This window comes from Coccinella septempunctata, chromosome 1 (genome assembly GCF_907165205.1).
Source record: "Coccinella septempunctata chromosome 1, icCocSept1.1, whole genome shotgun sequence".
In the NCBI taxonomy this organism is placed as follows: Eukaryota; Metazoa; Arthropoda; class Insecta; order Coleoptera; family Coccinellidae; genus Coccinella; species Coccinella septempunctata.
This window is the reverse complement of record NC_058189.1, coordinates 66,969,930-66,992,607: the sequence shown is the minus strand read 5'-3', so window position 1 is coordinate 66,992,607 and position 22,678 is coordinate 66,969,930. Positions and strand designations below refer to the sequence as shown.

Genomic DNA, 22,678 nt, shown 5'->3' with positions numbered 1-22,678 from the left:
GCGCTTTCATGGTGCATAGAAAATGACTGAGCATTTCTTCTTCTCGCATCCACCATAATTAAAGAAATAAATAAACAGTTTTAAAAATGTAAATATAAAATTTCTACGATATACCTTGGTCGAAACCTTTCATGAAGAGGCTGTTAGTGTTTGAAGAGTTATTCTATAATCATTTTTTTTCACGAAGTATAGACTGAGAAAAAAAATTTAATGATTTCAACTCTCTCTAGATTAGTCTAGATGAAGAACTTAATGAGCGAACAGAGTAACGATGCGGCTAAAAGTACCAAATAAAAGTTCCGTTTCCTGATCAGGATAGTCCAAGTAATTCGTCAATTAAAATACCGGTCCTGAACGATATGACAGCTAACTACCGTAACGTCATCAACAAGGCATTACGTATTAAGTTTCAAATTTTAGTTTCATCAAATCGCTTGCCATACAGAGGAGATTCGGTGTGTGTACACATGATAGCGATTCGAACTGAACGTGCAAGAAAAAAAAAAATATGTATTACGAAATATCGTTCAAATCGTGAAAAATCGACTATAGAAATCACATGGTTTTGAAGACCAATCGCGAATGTACTTGTGGCTATCGTTTGGGAATCATCAGGTTTTCAGAAGCGGCGTCGCCAAGTCTCCATATTTTTCTTAGAAAGTTTCTGAAGAAATACTTCTGTGAAATGAGAGTTTTCTTCAATTGATTTTTATGGGAAGGGACACTGTATTATTTGGTATCAACATTTCCATAGTATGTAGTACACTTTATACTAAAGAAGCTAGAGCTTAATGCAAGAATGATTTGATGCACGTTCATTTGAAACAGCCCATTTTTCAGCCAACATTTGTTTTCTCAACTTAAAAGTAGTATCCAACTGAAAATTGGGTGAAATTTCAACTCCACATCCACCTGGGATACTGATGGTTGATGCGTAGGTCTCAGAACGTTGACTGAGTTATTCGAGAAATGAGAAGTTACACAATATTCCACTCTCGATAGTCTTCCACTCTGTAAGATAATAAAATATGTTTTTATCAATGTTTATTGAATGAATGGCTAGTCAATGCACCAATCACCAGTTTTGGCTGTTTCCTCTCAAAGGTTAGGTTAGGTTAGGTTATGTTAGGTTATGTTAGGTTATGTTAGGTTATGTTAGGTTAGGTTATTGGTAATAGGGAACTCTAACGATTTGTCAAAATCAGCTAAGCGTTCTTTGTCGTGGGGCACACAAGCTTTTCTCTCCATTGAATCGTATGCTGTTTTGGTCGAGTATTGTGTTTTGTGCATGTTTTTGGAAAAAATGTTCTTCCTGACGTTAGATTAGAGTTATTAGACTATAACTTTCTCAGAAATGCCTCTTTACAGTGATAATAAAAAGCTTTGTGTGCCCCACAGGAAACGAACGGTCAGCTGATTTTGATAAATCGTTAGAGTACTCTATAGCCAATGCACCAATCACCAGTTTTGGCTGTTTGCTCTCAAAGGTTAGGTTAGGTTAGGCTATGTTAGGTTAGGTTAGGTTTCCTGTCAAGGGTTAGCAGTTTTTGGACATCAGGCTTCGAAGATGGTCTACCAGTGAGAAGTCTTAACTAAGATCACATAATGTCCTTAATAACTGGATAATTTTCTGTCTAGCCATCTTACGAAGAAGTTGCTGATTTACAACAAATGCGTACTGCCTGTTCTGGAATCTGGACCAGCAAAAGCTATCTGCTTTCTCGTTTCTAGGGGAATCAACTGGTTGAAACGAGGTTCCACAATCCTCAAAAGACTCCCTTTGGACATCACAGAGCCATGGGAGGATCAAGTGAGACCTTAGGGCACAAGAAGCCAGCTTTTTGTACACAATAGACCTCTCTCGGGAACAATTACCCTAGGGTTTGTTGGAGCACCCTCTATGGAGAAGGAATGTATGAGCATTTCAAAAAAACTTCCTTTACTGTAAAATTTTGGAATGATTCCAGCAGTTTGAAAGGAGAAAACTTGGAGCTTGAAGATCAGAATAGAAAATACAACTTTATTTTTATCAGGGACAAACATATCCTTCACGGAACTCTGCACTGAAGAGCAAGTGATTCCTTTCACGAACCACTTGAAACCCATAGCTCTCGCAGAGAGAAGAAAGTAAAAGCACTCTTCCGAGAAGGAAGACGATTCCACGTACCAACAAAATTGCAAAAACGCGAATCACATCCTGTCTGCCTAACCCTCGGCTCATCTCCGCAATAAGAAAGTATAAAATAGTGAAAGTGTGCATCATCTCCATTTCCCTCCTTCCCAAACCTCCGCAGATCTGGCAACGAGGCGTTTAAGCCGAGGAGAAAATCGTGACGTCCTCTCGGGCGGCGTGGCACAACAACCGTGGCAACTTACGCGTTCGCAGCTCTCTAGATTTCCGTTGCCGGCCAAGTTCAAAAGTTTCACGGACATGACTGGGTCAAACTTTAAATTCGCGTTTCTGGTCGCTTTCTTTGCGGGGGCGGCTTTCTGCGACGACGGCCTGAAGATCGACGTTATCAGCAAACCGGAGGTTTGCGACGTCAAGTCGAAAAATGGTGATATGTTGACGATGCACTACACGGGGACGTTGACCGATGGTACCAAATTCGATAGCAGGTGAGTTGAAGGGAGTGTACTGCTATCTGCATGTAATTTTTTTTTTGATACGCGCGGTTTAAGCCGCGTTAAAGTGGTACCATATCAGTTGAGGTTTGATGAATGATGTGCAATAAATTGTTGAAAGTTGACACCACCATCACAATATGTTTTACTCATCAATTTCGAACCCACGAAAAGAGGCTATGGTAGACAAACGCTGAGAGCACCCTCGTCAGATAACACTTTATTTTTACACAGAATTTTATCAAGTTTTCTTCATTAGTTTTCGAGGATTTTTGCATTCGTCCCGGTTCATGCCAGTAGAGAACCTCCGAAATTTAGCACATAAAAAATTTCCAGAGTTTTGAAGTAGATTTCAAAAAACGAATAAGAAAATCTCTCCCTCTTTTATCCAGATTCAAACTTAGAAAATAAGGGAGATAGCCCGATGAAAGTTGGTCCGAGAATCTATCACTATCTTACAACGGTACTTCAAGTTTTTCGTTTTCATTTTTGGGATATTTGAGGAGTAATAAGAGAATTTTCCCCCCCTTTTATTAGGACTATTGAATTTCGAAGTAAGGTTGTTGTATAGTTATACCCTCGGTATACCTCATTTAACACTTTCAAGATAGGAGAGAACCGCAAATAGAAATTTCGAATTTTGTGCTGTAGATACATTATAACTGGTGAGCCTTTGACTAGTACAAATATTTCAACAGTAAATTCTTGAGGTCAAAAGAAACACTCTTTTCCTTTGCCATTTTTTCCGAATCGCCTCGGTTTAAAAGATACAGACTGTTGAAAACCATAAATAAAAAATGTTATCTCACAAACGGTTTCATCAAATGAAATGAATTTCGGAATATAGTTGTTCATTTATTTGTTGAATCTTTTTTAACACAAGATATCACCCACATCCTCCAGTTTTCTCATTATGAGCATTTTGTATCATAAAAATACCAAAAATTCAAAGAACCCAACTCTTGAAAAAGTTGGACACTATTTAATTAGTACCTATTTGAACGCTTTTCAAAAAAAATAGTTATTTAATCAACTAGGTTATTAATGAAGGCGATTAATGATGGAGATCATTAATCGTTCAATTAATAAACGAGTTGATTACAAGATTTTTCCGTCGACCACATTTTGAATTGAATGGAAATTCTTGATTGCAAAAATTTTCTATCGATACCTAGTCAAATTTGACACTTCATAAATTTTCTATGTTCATATCGGAATGCTGATATTTATGCGGCCGATCGAACAATTCGAGAAGTCCATAGAAGGCATATTCGAGTTGTCACATTTAGAGTATGTATATCACATTGATATAGTTCCCTATAATATCTGTTGAAGAATGTGTGGAGCTGGTGGAAGCTGGAGTTGTAGTACATGAATATATTGATTACTCTCTTATCATCATAATTTTTCTGCAACCTCCACAATTCATCCCTCCTCAATTCACTCGCTAGGTACTACGAAAATCAATGCGACATACAAATAAAAATTTTGGGAAACTGCTGAATACTTCTATGTTCGATTACCCATGACAATAATGCATTAATAGAAAACTAGTATAGCCAGGAGATCCACCTTGTAGGTAGATTCACCTTTACTGGCAGATTCGCCTTTCGTCCGTAGCTCGGGCCTTCGGCCCTCGCGATACGCCTTTTGTTCGTAGCTCGGGCCTTCGGCCCTCGCTCGATTCCCCTTTTATAAATATCTAGGCCAAAAACGTTTTTTAAAAGCCCGATCGATTTAAGGCACCTCGTTCTGTGATCGCTGCCAAGCCGTCAAAACTGACGTTAACCTTTAAATCACACTCTGACATCGATTGTCAAAGTGCACCTTCACTTAATTTTCTCTGATAATCAATAGAAAATAATTTAATTTTGTGGAATGTCACTCGATTTTTAATAGACGTCAAAATTTTCAAAATTCTTACGCTTTTTTAGGTAATATCGTTCGGGCTCCGGGAAAAAAAACAGGCCTATTTTAATTTCGGGTTCTTCGAGCTTAGTTCGACACCCATCCCGGCTCTCGAGCTACCGCGGATCTCTCAAGCTAATCAAATCAAATTGGTACCTTTTCGCGAAAATCGTGAATTTCGCGATTTTCTCACGCAATTTTCGGACACTTCTAGACGGGGTGAAAATACGATCTAGGCATTCTCGGAAAGCTCGATTCTTACTCTTGCGTTCCATTTACCGCTCTACTCGGCCACGCGCCTTCGGCGCTCGCCATTTCAAATTTCCCATACCCTCCACCGACACTTCAACATGGCAAAAAATTTGATACGATTCAGTGATCATTTTTTATCAACGTTATAGTATTAATTAACCAATAAAAGGGTTCATTAACAGCTGATTTCGTGTACGTTAAGCAGTGCTGTTATTATAAGAGGTCGGCGGAAAAAAGTTTAAGAGGTCGTGAATTTCCTTCCAACGAGAAGTTTTTTTTTGTTTGTTTCTGTAGTAGTCTAAGTATCTTTCAATATATCCTCGTACCCGAGATTTGATTGAGCTAGATCAACGCAGTGATCTTTTTTATAGAGTGTGTTTTTTCAGTAAGCGAAAGTTTGAAATCAATTTGAAAAATTTTAACCAATTGCTATTCACGGTCAAGTTAACATAATCATGTTTTTCTTCTTTTCCCACAATATGGCTTATTTTGTGAATTCAAGTTTCAAGGCTCTGAGCGTGGAAAATTTTCATATCATGTTTTCGTCAATTGTATGGAGTCTTGATGAAATAAGAATCTTCAACATTTACATCGTAGTTGAGGAAAAAATGAGCAAGACAATGGTGTCCCTACTATTCCTCTAATATTCCAATGGTCTCTACCTACCCTTCAAACCCATTTTATTATTGTTCTAACTGCCTATTTATTTCGGTTAGCACCTCGTCAAAACGCCGAGCGTAACCATCAATTATTCGTATCGAATTCATTTCCGAATTGCTAATATGATTTCAATCCCACGAGATATATATTATTTACCTCGACTGCAATTGGGACAGACAATACGGCCGGTAATTTTTACAGAACGGTTGCAATTCAACGGTGGCGTTAACAGAAACTACGACATTAATCACCGATCAATTGCTGTTTGGCCGTTCGGTTATTGCTCGCTTTTTCACGAATTTGCACCCGAATGGAAGATACATAATTCTCCTGATGTGTGCTGTAGCACTGTTGACTCATATGTAGAATGTGGATAAATACTTGCGAAAAAAGAATGAAGGTGAAATTGTGGATTTTTCTTTGTTTCTGATTGCTCAGATACAACTCCCTAAATATGGCAATTAATGTCCGAAATCATTATCATTTCATGAAGAAACATGGGTTCAAATACCTTCTACCCCCTTCTGGGATATGCGGGGTTAAAAATGGGAATTCTGCACGTTTCAGTTGATGAAATTTAAAGGCTGGAATATTTGGCTGAAATTCTTGGTATACCCATTATTAGTCCTTCTTTATTCTTATTCATGAGCTGTGCCACCCCTGGAAAAACACAAATTACCTTCAGAATAACTAGCTAAATCTGTGACACTACACATCTGTCGATCTTTTAAAAAGATTTGCATTCGGTCAAAGTACCCAATTTTTCGAATTTCCCAGATATTTTTATTTTTGAATTATACGAGAAACTATGAAAAATACTTTTTTAGTTGAGGAAAGAGATGATAGTCGGATGGAGCCAAATCTGGTGAATAAGTGGGGTGTTCTAGTAGTTCAAACTCCAAATCACGAATTTTTTGCATTGCAACATGAGATTTGTGTGCAGGGGCGTTGTCCTGCAAAAACAATACACCTTTGGATAGCTTTTCACGTCTTTTCTCTTCAATTTTTTTCTTGTAGAGTGGTCAGTATTGTCGAATAGTAATCTCCGGTTATTGTTCTACCCTTATCTAAAAAATCAATCATGATTACTCCATAGTAATCCCAAAAAACTGGAGCAAGAACTTTTCCAGCATATTTTTGGACACGAAACTTCTTTGGCCTTGGAAAACCAGAGTGTCGCCATTCCATCGATTGTTGCTTTGTTTCTGGATCGTAGAAATGTACCCAAGTCTCATCCATAGTAACAATTCGGTTTAAGAAGTCTACATCGTTTTCAATCGAACGCGATGCTCTACCCTTGCAAGCTTTTGGTCAACATTCAAACATTTGGGGATCCATTTAGCAGCAATTTTTCTCATGTCCAAATTGACGTGAACTATCTGATGAACGCGTTCGTATGAAATATTCAGTGCTTTAGGTATCCGTTTTAGCCCAATTCCACGGTCTGATGAAATCATGTCATGAACTGCATCGATATTTTCGGGGACTCACACAGAAACTGGCCGTCCTGATCGGTCATCATCTTCAATGGAAAATTTACCTCTTTTGAAACTTGCAGTCCAATTTTTCACGATCGCATACGAAGGACATTGATCACCAAGGGTATTAAGCATATCTTCGTAAATCTGCTTACCTCTTAACCCTTTTAAATACATGTACTTGATGATGGCTCGATACCCCAATTTCTCGATTTTCACATTCTCGGAGGACATTTTCTTTCTTTTAATTTATTGCGTAACTCTGGTTTACTTTTTTGACCTCAAACTTCACACTGACACTTCTAATGAGTTATTGTTCGTTGCTATGGTAACGCGATATTTTTTTATGCATGGAACTGGTCTAGGCTAACTAGATATCAATACATCCTCGTAATTTGGAATTTTGTATTACGTTTGACTCGATCTGATTGCCTCTCAGACTTGTCGTCATCGATCTTCTGCGTAGGCGGTAACGTCCGCCTTTCAATTATTTATCTTTTAATAAAATAAATACAAAACTAGGGTTCATCCATCAATCTGGTAAGCTGGGGCAGACCGAATCCGGTTTCGCTTTAATTGTGAAAGATTATTGCACCGCATTTTATGGAACTAGAACATAGCGGTCTCCGGTACCGTTTTTTTTTATCCGCACACACACATACGCGAGCGGGTTATGAATTCTAGCGATGAATGAAATATTCCGCCGTTGATTTATCTGTTGTTACCACAGTTGTCTCGAATGAGCGAACGAATTCAGTATTTTTCTCTAATACTTTAATACGTTAATCTCAACTGTTGTTCGAAGTAATTTTCAAAAATATTATATGATTAAGGGAGTTTTCACCATCTAGTCTCAGTTACCACTACTTCTTGTTGATAATCCTCATTAAAACCTAGTTTGATTCCACTCATACCACACTTCTGGCAATCTCTGGAGTTCAAGAAGCTTTTCGGAAGGATTAACAAGTAAGAAAGGATTCTGAAACTTAGAAATGCTTTCTAACCACGTATTTATGAATTCGGTATGTCTTACGTTTCACGAATTTTCGTTTTTACAGGGTGATTCTTTGAGCAGTTGATTACAGATGAAATTCTATGAACGAAATGGTTTTTTTTCCAATATTCATCCAGATTCAGCGTCTTTAGTTTTTCCTTCCAGTTCGATTTAAGTTGAAAAATAGTTAGTACTTGGCTCTAAAACAGTTTGAAGGTTGGTCAAAATCTCATCTGGCTAAAAATGTCTGAATTATTTTTTGGGCTCTTTTTTTCTACTTTCAAGTGAAGCGATTTTCAAGCATTTTTCAACAACTCTTCATATCGGTACTTCAACTACTAATTGCTGAATTATAATTTAATTTGATCGCCTATCTTAGCGTCTATTCTCCCTTTTCGTTTATCCTGGGAAACTGCATCATAACATCAACATTTTCAATTCTAGTCCCTATCATCCAATAACCCTTTCACTGCGCGAAGATCACATAAAAATGCCCCAGTAAAATCCCAATAATACACCGGGCAAACAAAAACTTCCGGATCAACAATCCAACTCGGGAAGTGTTCGAAGTTTTAATGGGTTTTTGGTTAATTTTATATCCGGATACCACTGGGGTCTGAAGGAACAGCGATGGCGGTTCTTCAAACAGAGACTCTGATAAGGATTAGGGATAATTCAATTTCTGAGATGTATGTTGGCTGTATGAATAGGTTTTTTTTGGGATTTGTCGCCTTCAATTTATTGGATGTTCGGGAAACGAATTAGATATTTGTTTCTCTCCAATCGATGTGTGCTTGTTCTAATTTAAATAATTAGAATTAAACAAAGTTAATTATTTCATATTGATGATAGACCATTTGACCAACTTCCGAAGAAATTGGTCATGCCTCGTACAAATATTTTAACAGTAGATTCTTGAGAAACACTTTTTTCCTTTGCCATTTTTCTGATTCGTTCCTGATAAAAGATATAGCCATTTTAAGTTTTTATTACTAGAAAAACAAAAAACCTTCAGAATAACTATCTAAATCACACTACACATCTGTGAATCTTTTAAACAGAGTTGTATTCAGCTAAACTAAGTACCCAATTTTTCGAATTTCACAGATACTTTTTAATTTTTTCATCAATCAACTTACTCGAAAACGGCGCATTATACTAGAAAATATGAAGAATACTTTTATTTCACAAAACGTTCAAATATTCATTAGATAGCGTCCAACTTAGTTTCAAGAGTTGGGTTCTTTGAATTTTTCGTATTTTTTTTGGTACGTAATGGTCATAATGAGAAAAATGGAAAACGTGGGTGATATCTTGTGTTCGAAAAAGATTCATTAAATAAATGAAAAACTATATTCCGAAATTCATTTCAATCGATAAAACTGTTTGCGAGTTAGAACTAAAAATAACATTTTTTATGGTTTTTCAACAACCTGTATCTTTCCCGAGCCGATTCGGAAAAATGGTGAAGAAAAAAAGTTGAAATATTTTTACGAGTCAGAAAGTCACCTTGTATAAAACGAAAATTTTCAAAATTCTTCTGACGAAAATGAAATATTATTGAAACGTACCATTTTGAAGTAACTATTTCAACCGTCTCCCAAAGAAAATTATTTTAAGTACTTAAAAAATGGAAATTAAAAATGGGTATTTAAAATTTGAAGCGTTTCGTTTCTATTGCACAAATTGGCAACATCGACTTAAATATGCACTACTTGATGAGATAGACAAAGATAGCTGTCTATGAAGTCCGCAACGAACAAGGAAGGTCGTAAAATTTTATGGGATTTTTATGGCCGGTTGCTGTTGAGGCTCACCAGTGAGTACGCGCCTTATGATGGCTGCAAATCAACAGCTGTTATTTCACAAACAAGCCATTGTTCTTCTCATTTTATAGTAGGCGCTGTTGCCAAATCGTAAACTAGAAACGAAGCGAATTATTAAAACCTCATATTTGAAGAATAATTTCGAATAGTTTCCGCAGTGCATTTAAAAAATTCATGAATGAAACTCATAATTATTCAGTTTGAACTTGCATATGCTGTGATAACCCATATTGGGGAGAATTATACCCATTATACCTTGCGTTTGATTGATTCCTATGAATTCCTATGACGATTTAACGTTGAAATCACTATTCTTGAAGCGTCGAAAGGTCTTAGCTTTCTCTTCGTGATTTTCAGTTGTCACCACAAGCGTTCGCTGCATTTCAGCTGCAGTTTTCTTCCAATGAAAGCATAAAACTAAAACCTTCCGCAAAAAACACTGTTTAGTTAACACATAATCTAACATATTCCTAAAATTTTGATAGTTTTGAAACCCAGAAGGGGTAGCTAATTTGACGCAGAAGAGGAGGCCAATTTGACATCATGTTTCTTCACGAAATATTGAATTTTTCGGACAAGGAAAAACATCGTGCATTTCTGTCGCATCTAGTTAACTCAACACCTTGTATAGTCGAAAATCAGCAGCAACGTCAAGATTTCTTGCACCTCCCCCCACCAATCGTCCATTTCACTCAGGCATAAGCCCATTCCCGATCTTTTTGATGGATGCCTCTGCTTGAGGAACCCGCAAATTCATCCTCGTTCTGCAAGGGAGCACATCCGGAGTGAAATATGGAAAAACATGGGCTTTTCGGGATTTGTAAGATGCCGCGAGGGAGGTGTAATGAAGCTCTTCAGCATCCCTGTTGCAGCTTGCTCATCTCCGTCTGCACTAACTGTTATGTATAATGATCAAAGTAATCTGCATTATGATGCCGTTTACATATTTAATCCCCCCCGCCTCTCCTCACCTCGTCGGCGATGGAATTTTCCGTTATTTTCCGAGGGAGACGGCGTCGAAAAACCACTTGAGTCTCGGGCTTCGGAGAAGACTCCATTATCTGCATGGATGAAAAGAGTTTTGTTTATGCTGTATGCTGGCCCAAGTCGATGGCTTGAGCACTTCGAATTCAGTTACATTTAAACCAAAGTTTCATTAATATTTTTCAAATTCATCAAAACATTCTTTCACCCTCCAGATTAAAATAAAAGCTGAGAATATAGCCAATGGAATTCGATAATAATCGAATGCGTCCGATAGATATAGGTACCTATATAAGGTAATTGAATTAAAAACAGAATTAGGTATATGATTTTCACCAATATAAGTTGTTACACTACGACACATGCTTTCACAATGCATTCATTCGTTCATTCATTCATTCATTGCTGTATCCCTGTTACCGGGAATAAATCTACAAAAAGACAAAACAAAAAAAAAAAAGAAAAACAACTTGAAGGTGCGAACAGACTTGTAATTTCTTAGGGCTAGTTGCGACTGTATGCCCTCCCTCTGCAGGTAACTGCAGATCCTTCCCGAGTCTCCATTATAACTGTGTACCAAAGACCTCCACTGTGACCTGTCCAACGCTAGTTGTCCCCAGTTATGGTTGGCATTGACTGATTTTAGGGCTTGATGCAGTGTATCCTTAAACCGCATATACTGGCCTCCTGGTTTCCGGGCTCCCTCAGTGAATTCGCCATATAGAGCTATTTTGGGGAGTCTTGTGTCTTGCATCCTCAGAATGTGGCCGCTCCATCTGAGTCGGGCCCTCGTTACTCGAGTCTTAATGGTTGTACAACTAGCGTGTTGCAAGACTTCTGCATTCGAAACTTTGTGGAACCATCTGATGTGCATTATTTGTCTCAGATGTCTCTGTTGCGTTTGTTCAAGCTGTTTAATATGTCGCCTGTAGGGCGTCCAGCTTTCGCTTCTGTAAAGAAGCGTCGGGAGGGCCACTGCTTTGTAAACAGCTGTCTTGGTCTCCAGATTGAGGTCGTGATTTTGAAACACTCTGTCCTTTAGCTTCCATAATACCCGTAATGCCGAATTGATACGGTTGTGTACTTCCGTGTCCAGGTTAGCCCTAGTATTTATGAAGCTTCTCAAGTATTTGAACTGCTCGACCTGTTCCAGGCTTTCATTCTCCAGGCTGATATGTGTTTGAAGGTTTTCTGGCGGACTTACCAGGATTTTGGTTCTGTCGATATTGAGTCTAAGGCCCAAAGCTTCGTATATACGTTTATAGGTGTCCAGCATTACTATCACAATAGCATCTTCAGGTGGGTGGAGGTAAACTGTTTACCTGTACCTTCAACCAAGAAATAGTACCTGATTCATTGCAAAAAGTTCAATTCGAGTCTTCAAAAGAAATCGAGTTTTACGTTTGAATGCTGCAATATCCAAAACATAATAGACATAGTATATACCTACCATTTCGAAATGAACACGTTTCTTTGTTTGTATCTCGAATATTTTGCTATCAATTTTATTTCAAAAACAAATCGTTGAATATGTGGACAACACAACCTATTTAAAATAATCCGAATCTATTTCCAACGAAGAATGCATTCTATACAGGGTGTTTCTAGATTGATGCGAAAGATTTAGGCAGTTTTTTATATATTTTACTGTTCTCAGAACCTTATCATTGAAATATGTGCTAGAAATTCAGTTTTAAGCGAATAATTTGAAATTCAGAAAGTCATTATAAACAAATAAACCCTTCATAAAATATTCTGCATCAGAACTTATTGATGCCTTGAAATTTTTCGCATTTCTCTAGATTATATCGCCTGCAATTATTATTTTGATACCAAGAAAATGAAATATTATTTAGCCTTTTTTTTTACTTAAAGTCAAAGATGTTATAATTTATTGAAAACATAAAAAACAGCTCACAAATGTAGTTATAATCGAAAATACTTTTTACTTGAAAAAAACTGAAAGAAAAAGAAGTTCTTATGTAAATGATTGCAAGGTTTGAAAGGGCTTAGAACAAAAACAAATTATGAAAAGCCCCTTTCAATTTTAGTTAAAGTATCACCTCCTAATACCTTTCCCCTCAATTTAAAAACGCCCTGTGTGATAGCAGAGCTCCAGATCTCCCAAAACTATCGGAAAAACCCTCCACGATGTGCGATAAAATCGCCAATCTGCGTGGATATCAAGAAGCCAAGAGGGCCAAAAGTAGACTACACTCCCCAATAAACTATCCTGAGTTACTCGCGTGTTTTCCGGTTTTTACAGGGCCGCGCCGTATCTTTCTCCCACTTTACGTCCGCAGTCGCAAAAATGAATTATAAATCTCACGATGTGCAGCCGAAGAGAATCGGAAGAGCAGGAACAAAACAGGAATGGCTTATGGTACGTGAAAAACGTCCTATCCGATGAACTGCAGGAGGATTCTTAGAAAAATCCCAACTTTTGTTGTGCCATTGTGTGCACAAATTTCCTATCACTGATAAAATTTTACTGAATTGAATACCCACATCTATCTCGAATTCGTACTGTCAAAAATATGACCCGATATTTTCGGCAGTTTGGTATGCATGAATCGGTAAATTTTTAAACTCTCCTTATCTCCAGTCGGCCATGGAAGTCGGGGGATGTTAAAATTGTCCCGAAGAAGTTCGCAGTGCGCTCCACTATTCCCAGATCCCCCGTTACGCACACAACGCGACCTATTTAAATATTAAACGAATTTTTTTTTCCTAGCAACTTTTCGTAGTCGGCTCTCGCTGATATCGCAAGTTTGACGTTATGTGGAAACTTGCTGACGTTTTATCGTTCGAATTCTGCCCCACCAGAGGTTGGGCTTGTCCAGGTGGAAATCGAAGTGGAACTGGAGGAGGCAAGGGCGTTTCAGTGTCAGCTCAACATTAAGAGATTGTTGCAGGATTTGGATATTTATTCATCGACGACCTTCGTAGACAGAAAGATTGGGAATGGGAAAGGAAAGCCACAAGCCACCCTCCAAATTCCCGAAAAAATACCATTAGATAAATGGTAAACAGATGGTTCGAAAACCACGACAGGGACTGGCGTTGTAGACATTATTTGGTCCTATCTCTCCACAGTCGCAATACGATGTGAATGGGCTCAGGAAAGGCACTGACCTGATGGTGGAGGATGGTTGTTACCAATCTTTTGAAACGATCTATTTTCGAGGATCACGTTTTATGTGAAAATACAAATAAAATCGTAGAAACAACCTTAATATATTCTGTACTTGTGCAAGCAACTGTTGAAAATATTCCATAGGTGTCTTCTGCCAGAGGACCGTAGTTCTTTTGGACCAGACCAAAGAGTTATGCAATTCGACTTTCGAAAGGTACAGTTCTGCAATTTGACTTCAGTCGATTGTATCTGTCTTTCGAATTGGTTTTGGTTTAGTTGAGGTTTGCCATTTACAATATGGAACGTTTCACGACTAACGCGTTGAAGTACATCGAACAACTTGGTGGAATACGCTTCAAACTGATGTGTTTCCATCGGAATGTAGTCAACAGTTCAAATCCATTCCACTTCGAGCTCATGAATTGTGCTGGTCTCTCTATGGTATATTTTGCATTTGGATATAAATCTAAATGCATTGTATTCATGAAAATACATAATAGGAAATTGCATTTCAGATGCCATTTTTGTGGGTTGTTTCACAGCAGCGGCTGGTTAAAAAATGAAAGGCCTCCGTATAATCGACTACTACAGAAATATCAAAATATTTTTCGATATAATTTAAATGATTTTTGAAGAGGTTATGCTGCTTTCAAAGCAAAAGTCCGATTATCTAATGAGTGAAATTTCAAATAAAACGTACTGCTTGCGCGTTTCAGATACATGACATTAAGTTGTTTCATTCCATTTCAGTACAGAACCTCTTATGTAGGGTGAGTCATTGACTCATACAAATATTTTCACATTAGATCCTTTAGGTCAAAAGAAACACTTTTTTTCTATAACATTTTTCCGATTCGGCCCTTATAAAAAGATATAGCCATTTTAAGTTTTCATTTCACAAAATTACCTTCAGAATAACTAGCTAAATCTGCGACACTACACATCTGTGGATCTTTTAAAGAGAGTTGAATTCAGCCAAAGTACCCAATTTTTCAAATTTCACAGATAATTTTTAAATTTTGAACATCAAATTACTCGAAAACGGCTCATTATACGGGAAAATATGTAGAATACTTTTATTTTACAGATCGTTCAAAAATTCATAAGAATTCCAACTTAGTTTCAAGAGTTGGTTTCTTTGAATTTTTGGTATTTATATGGTACGTAATGGCCATAATGAGAAAACTGGAAGATGTGGATGATATCTTGTGTCCGAAAAAGATTCACCAAATAAATGAAAAACTATGTTCCAACATTCATTTCATTCGATAAAACCGTTTGTGAGATAGAACTGAAAATAACATTCTTTATGGTTTTTCAACAGCCTGTATCTTTCAAATGGAACCGATTCGAAAAAAATGGTGAAGGAAAAAAGTGTTTCTTTTGACCTCAAGAATCTACTGTTAAAATATTTGCACGATTCAAAGACTCACTCTATTTATAGAGAGTTTTTCAAATATTAACTCCATGGCTTTCTGAAAAAACCACACGTACAATTCCTCCCTATCTGACGTGCAACGTGACCCTCCCCCACACTTGATTACGCCGAAAAATCTTTGTTTCATTTTTTCCATCAACAACGTACGCCGTTTCGTTTCATCCATCGCCGAGACAATTTAAAATGCACAAGAGAAAAATAGCTGTCTGTTCATACGAGAATAGTCTGCGCTTGGAGATGGGGAAGGAAGGCTGCTTGGAATCTGCGGAATAATATATGTCCGTAAGATGCTTTTCCAGTTTTCGAATACATAAATTGTTTTGCTTGGTGGAGAAAACATTGTTTTTTTCAACGCATTTGTCGCTGTCAAGACGGAAATGTAAATTTTCGCGAATGTGTCATGGCACGGGGGTGAAAAGTGTGTAACCCAATGAGGATGACTGGGGGGATGGTGATTTTTCTCACGGAAACGGTTATTTGGCCCTCCGGAATTTGTATTTGAGACGAAGTATTATGTGCGGAATACAACATGAATCAAATCCACTTCATGAGAACTTTTGCAGGACTCAATCATGACAGGGGCGCATATTCGGTTGTTTCTATATCTACCACATGCGAAGAAAAGTACTTCATAGAAGCTGGATTCCATGAATACTGTGGAGAGGTGTAGGAAATACGAGGATGTATTGATATCTAGTTAGCCTAGACCAGTTCCATGCATAAAACAAATATTGCGTTACCATAGCAACGAACAATAACTCATTAGAAGTGTCAGTGAAGTTTGAGGTCGAAATAGTAAACCAGAGTTACGCGATATATTAAAAGAAAGAAGATGTCCACTGAAATTGTGAAAATCGAAAAATTGGAGTATCGAGCCATCATCAAGTATCTGTATTTAAAAGGGTTAAGAGGTAAGCAGATTTACGAATATATGCTTAATCTTGGTGATCAATGTCCTTGGTATGCGACCGTGAAAAATTGTACTGCAAGCTTCAAAAATGGTAAATTTTCCATTGAAGATGATGACCGATCGGGAAGGTCAGTTTCTGTGTCAGTCCCCGAAAATATCGATGCAGTTCATGACATGATTTTATCAGACCGTCGAATTGGACTAAAGGCAAGCGCACATACAACGGCATCGGACGGACGGCATGGATCGGAATAAATTACTTTCAATGGAACTGAATGGAGCAACGCACATATGGGCGGACGGCAGGCATCGCATCGCATCGCATCCGACGGAATTGAGGAACGAGAATTAAATTCCGACCGATGCTTGCTGTGCCGGCCGATCCCGACATATGTGCGATACCAATCGGAGATTGCCGCGGCATCTGCGTCATTTTACAAGTCTCTACATGCAGCGGCTTGTACGGGTAGTCATACGAAATACGAATTCACGGCAAAAGCATGAGTTTTCAGGAGAACTTAATACTGCGCGTACAAAATTATAATGAATTGTACAGGGTGGGCAAATTTCGATGTTTTAGCACTACAGAAAGCTGCTAAAACATCGAAATTACCCGTTTAAAAGTAAACCAGAGGAAATAGACAAAATCTGATACCCCATTCTCGTTCTCTTTTTCCGAGAAACTTACAATAGTAGTAGTGATTTTTGGCCACTTTCTTTTGTTTTCGAGTTATAAGCAAAAATTGGAAAAATGGCGATATCGAAATAAATTTATATCTCCGCTTATACTGATGATACAGCTCTGAAATCGAAACATTATACAGGCACTTTTTTACGTAGAATCCAGTGGCGTGCTCGCCTTTTTAGCAGGAATTTTAATTACGAAGCAGTGATCCAAAGTATGGTTTTTTAAATGGGAACCCCTTGTTTTCTGTGCAATTTTTGGAAAGCTTAATTTTTACTGATTTCAAAAATATATAACATCATATGGTTTGTATCAATATAAATGATAAAAAATGGTCAAAAACCTTTTTTCTCAATATTTCTATGGTTTCAACTTTTGATGAGCACAGAAACATATAGCATCGTATGATTACCACTGTCTCCTTCTTTAAGTCTTTTCATTATTATGAAAATTTATTAAATATATCTGATTCAAATTTTGTGAAAATTGGTAAACTGCATAGAAAGAATGACATTGCTGGAAGGAGACGGCTTTTGTTATAGGAAACTCTATTTTTCTGTGCTCGTCTAAATTTAAAACAATAGAAATATTGAGAAAAAAGGTTTTTGACCATTTTCTATTATTTATATTGATACAAACCATAAGATGTTATATATTTTTGAAATCAGTAAAAATTAAGCTTTCAAAAAATTGCACAGAAAACTAGTGTTCCCATTTAAAAAAACAAAACTTTGGATCATAGCTTCGTAATTAAAAATCCTGCTAAAAAGGCGAGCACGCCACTGGATTCTACGTAAAAAAGTGCCTGTATAATGTTTCGATTTCAGAGCTCTATCATCAGTATTAGCGGAGATATAAATTTATTTCGATATCGCCATTTTTCCAATTTTTGCTTATAACTCAAAAACAAAAGAAAGTGGCTAAAAATCACTAGTAACTATTGTAAGTTTCTCAGAAAAAGAGAACGAGAATGGGGTATCCGATTTTGTCTATCTCCTCTGGTTTAAAAGCTGTAGTGCAAAAACATCGAAATTTGCCCACCCTGTACAATTTAAGTGACAGAAATTATAGCAACCATTTTTTTTTCGTCCTTCATCAAGTCCGGAAATAAATGAACATATTCTCCAAAATCCTTCCTTTTTTACATATGTCATGTATCCACATTCGTCTACGATTCCTTCGCTTTTGAAACTCTTCTTCCTCCAGAACGAACGCTGGTTCCTCACCGCAACTAATCTATTCCTCCGGAGTCCGGCGATTCCGATGTTATATGTGCGATACCTTCATAAAAATTCCGCCGCTGCCGTGCCGTTCCTTCCATGCCGTCCGTCCGATGCCGTTGTATGTGCGCTTACCTTAAAACGGATATCTGAAGCACTGAATATTACAACGAACGCGTTCATCATATAGTTCACGTCAATTTGGACATGAGCAAATTGCTGCAAAATGGATCCCAAATGTTTGAAATGTTTGCACCAAAAGCGTGCAAGGGTAGAAGCATCGCGTCCGATCTGTGCTCGATTTGAAAACGATGTAGACTTCTTAAACCGAATTGTTACTATGGATTAGACTCGGGTACATTTCTACGATCCAGAAACGAAGCAACAATCGATGGAATGGCGACACTCTGGTTCTTCAAGACCTAAGAAGTTTGGTGTCCAAAAATCTGCTGGAAAAGTTCTTGCTTGCAGTTTTTTGGGATTGCCATGGAGTAATCATGATTGATTTATTGGATGAGGGTAGAACAATAACTGGAGATTACTATTCGATATTACTGACCACTCTACGGGAAAAAACTAAAGAGAAAAGACGCGGAAAGCTATCCAAAGGAGTTTTGTTTTTGCAGGACAACGCTCCTGCACACAAATCTCATTTTGCCATGCAAAAAATTCGTGATTAAGGGTTTGAATAACTAGAACATCCTCCTTATTCACCAGATTTGGCTCCATCTCTTTCTATCTATCATCTCTTTCCTCAACTGGAAAAAAGTTTAAAAGGTCGTAAATTTTCGTTCAACGAGGTGGTAATAAAAGCTTTGGAGGTCTGGTTTGCAGAGCAAGAAGAATCTTTTTTTTTTTGAAAGGTCTAGAAACGTTGCAGGTTCGCTGTAATAAATGTATCCAATTAAGAGGAGAATATGTTGAGTGTTAAAATATTTTGACATTGAAACTTTGTTTGGTTCTATAGTAGGTTAAGAATTTTTCAATATATCCTCGTATATGCTATATGTTTGAAAGAAAACTACTGTGAATTTATTCTTATTTGGAGATCTTAGAAAAAATACGTATTTCTCTCAGGTACTCAAAGGGTACCTATGGTATGGTACCCTTTGGCCCTTACTGGAATCTTGTTTGGAGTACATGTAGTCGAAATACTCGATGCTGAAGAATGCTAGTCGAGATTTTTAGTCTGGTTTGTTTCTTTTGTTGGTGGCAATACGCAGCACCTTGTTCAAATCTCTATTTGAAACCTTTAAATCTGCTCATTTTCCTTCATTGCCTCCATATTTTTGCCGACGGAATTTGCATATACCGATAAGTTGTAAACATTCAAATGATGTCAGTGAATGAATGGTAATGCATAAAAAAACGATAAATCATTAAATGCCACCTTGATACTCGGTCAATAAATCAACAACATCGGGAGTTCCACTTTCATTTTCCGCCGCAAAAAACATTCCAACTGCACCACTTTCTTTCGCCCCCATTTCCCTTCCATAGGAGCGCACGTAGCCGCGGTAAATGGCGAGTATGACCCGGCAGGATTCCTTTTCCGACATGCAGAAACCCAGGTTGAAATATTTACTAGGGAGATGGGCATTTCCTTTCAGACTTTCTCGTGACATACACCTACGAGTATCTGATCAAGTTAGCTGCTTTGTATCTTATGCCATGAATAAATGACGCGATTGCAGGCTGAATCAGGTCTCACCTGAGGTCGTCGAAACCCATACGTCGAAAATGGACGGAACGTATTCGGCGATTTCCTGACGGCTGTCACGTCGGCGGAGTCTGCACCATAATCCTCCAATCGGGTTTTTTTTGTTATGGGTTATGGAGATTGCGGATGCGAATCAAACTTGCACACTTCATTCAAAATGTAGAATAACCATTAGAGGGCTTTGATAGAGCGTGTCAGATTAATGAGGGGAGATACCTTGAACCCTGTAGAGTACTTCTACCAAAATTCAAATCTGTATATAGAGGGAATCGTCTAGGAGAGCCTGTCAGAATAATAAGAAAAAACGATTAGTATACGAGGATATATTGAAAAATTCTTAGCCTTCTATAGAACAAAACAAAATTTCAATGTCAAAATATTTAATTACTCAACATATTCTCCTCTTAACTGGACACATTTATTACAGCGAACCAGCAACGTCTCCAGACCTTTCAAAAAAAATGTTTGTTCTTGCTCTGCAAATCAGACCTCCACAGCTTTTATTACCTCCTCGTTGGAAGAAAATTTACGACCTTTTTAACTTTTTTTCAGTTGAGGAAAGAGATGATAGTCGAATGGAGCCAAATCTGGGGGGGTGTTCTAGTAATTCAAACCCTAAATCACGAATTTGCATGGCAATATGAGATTTGTGTGCAGGGGCGTTGTCCTGCAAAAACAAAACACCTTTGGATAGCTTTCCGCGTCTTCTCTCTTTAATTTTTTCCTGTGGAGTGGTCAGTTATTTCGAATAGTAATCTCCGGTTATTTTTCTACCCTCATCCAAAATATCAATCATGATTACTACTTGGCAATCCCAAAAAACTGAAGCAACAACCTTTCCTGCAGATTTTTGGACACGAAACTTCTTAGGTCTTGGAGAACTAGAGTGTCGCCATTCCATCGATTGTTGCTTTGTTTCTGGATCGTAGAAATGTACCCAAGTCTCATCCATACTAAAAAATCGGTTCAAGAAGTCTACATCGTTTTCAAATAGAGCACAGATCGAACGCGATGCTTCTACCCTTGCACGTTTTTGGTCAACATTCAAACATTTAGGGATCCATTTTGCAGCAATTTTTCTCATGTCTAAATAGACGTGAACTATATGATGAACGCGTTCGTATGAAATGTTCAGTGCTTCAGATATCCGTTTCAGCCCAATTCGACGGTCTGATAAAATCATGTCATGAACTGCATCGATATTTTCGAGGACTGACACAGAAACTGGCCTTCCCGATCGGTCATCATCCTCAATGGAAAATTCACCTCTTTTGAAGCTTGCAGTCCAATTTTTCACGGTCACATACAAAGCGCATTGATCACCAAGGGTATTCACCATATCACACTTCTAATGAATTATTGTTTATTGCTATGGCATATTTTTCATGCATTATACTGGTCTAGGCTAACTGAATATCGATACATCCTCCTGGGCTTCAAATTCTTTGGCATTCATTATAAAAGTTGTAGAGCATAACATTTTCTACAAATTTTGTTCGAGGCATTTTTTCGTACGTTTAAACCTTTTTGAGATATATGGCGATGAATGTACAATAGACCGGGTTTCTACAATGACCTTGCTCTTTCGCATGTATGGCTAAGCTCCTCGCCCTCTAACTCGTAAACGGTTGAGAGTATGTAGAATTGCTTCAGACAAAAGTTAAAGAAAAAAGAATTCAAGTAAACATTGTGCTGCTTGATTTAAAATATTCTTATACCTCCTTAGATATTTTAGGTTTTAGGTTAGATAATGTTACCAGAACCATTTCTGATTACATAGTACCTACACTCATATGCTAATCAACGAAAAAATCACATCGAATTTTAGTGTAGGTACCAAAAAAATTCATTTATTGTGGATGTTCGGTTTCCTTCAGATCGTTAGAAAAATCTTCATTTTCAACGGAAGAAAAGTGCTTAGTTCATAATTTATCAATATTTCACCATATTTTTCGGTTGGTGAGCACGTAAACGATGTTCTCAATGCAGCATTAGCAACCAAGTCTATCTGCGATTAGCAGCAGTTTAACCTGCATTCAAGATCATGGTGTCCAAATTGTAAACGAATGAATAAAGACATAGGTAGAATTAACCGGTCTGACTTTCTAGTGCGATCATCATCTGTGTACCGTTAGGAGAGTTTATTTGTAGAACTGCTATGCTCAATATTTAAAGTTTGTTTATCTTCTTTATTGAATGAATATGTTGAAAGAGAGCTCATCTATTGGTTTTTCCAAATCTTCGAGGACGGTTTCCAATTTGATCTCAGAAGTTGTCTCCCTGAAATAAAATATCAACGTGTCCGAGCGTTTTTATACAGGGTGAGTCTTTGTCTCGTACAAATATTTTAACAGTAGATTCTTGAGGTCAAAGAATCACTTTTTTCCTTTCTCATTTTTTCCGAATCGGTACGATTTGAAAGATACAGGCTGTTGAAAAACCATAAAAAAGTTTAGTTTTAGTTCTATCTCTCTAACGGTTTTATCGAATAAAATGAATGTCGGCATATAGTTTTTCACTTATTTGATGAATCTTTTTCGATCACGAGATATCACTCACGTCTTCCAGTTTTCTTATTATCACCATGGCGTACCATAAAAATATCAGAAATCCAAAGAACCGAACTCTTGAAACTAAGTTGGACGGTATCCAATGAATATTTGAACGTTTTCTAAAATAAAAGTATTCATCACGTTCTCTCGTATAATGATGTTCAAAAATTTAATTATTTTTTTGTGAAATTTGAAAAATTGGGTGCTTTGGCTGAACAACGCTGTTTAAAACATCCACAGATGTGTAGTGCCACAGATTCAGCTAGTTATTCTGAAGGTAATTTTGTTTT

At 37.4% G+C, this 22,678-nt stretch overlaps 1 protein-coding gene across 3 annotated transcripts in view; it reads left to right on the top strand.

The window, feature by feature from the left end:
- The first annotated feature begins 2,344 nt into the window (after window positions 1-2,344).
- The window catches only part of LOC123315742 (FK506-binding protein 2-like), a 36,554-nt gene continuing 16,220 nt past the window's right edge, over window positions 2,345-22,678 (top strand). For all 3 annotated transcript variants that reach the window (XM_044901591.1, XM_044901583.1, XM_044901574.1), the window contains exon 1: window positions 2,345-2,619. In XM_044901591.1, the coding sequence (XP_044757526.1) occupies window positions 2,432-2,619 (188 nt within the window). In that variant the 5' untranslated portion in view covers window positions 2,345-2,431. The remainder of the gene's footprint in view (window positions 2,620-22,678) is intronic.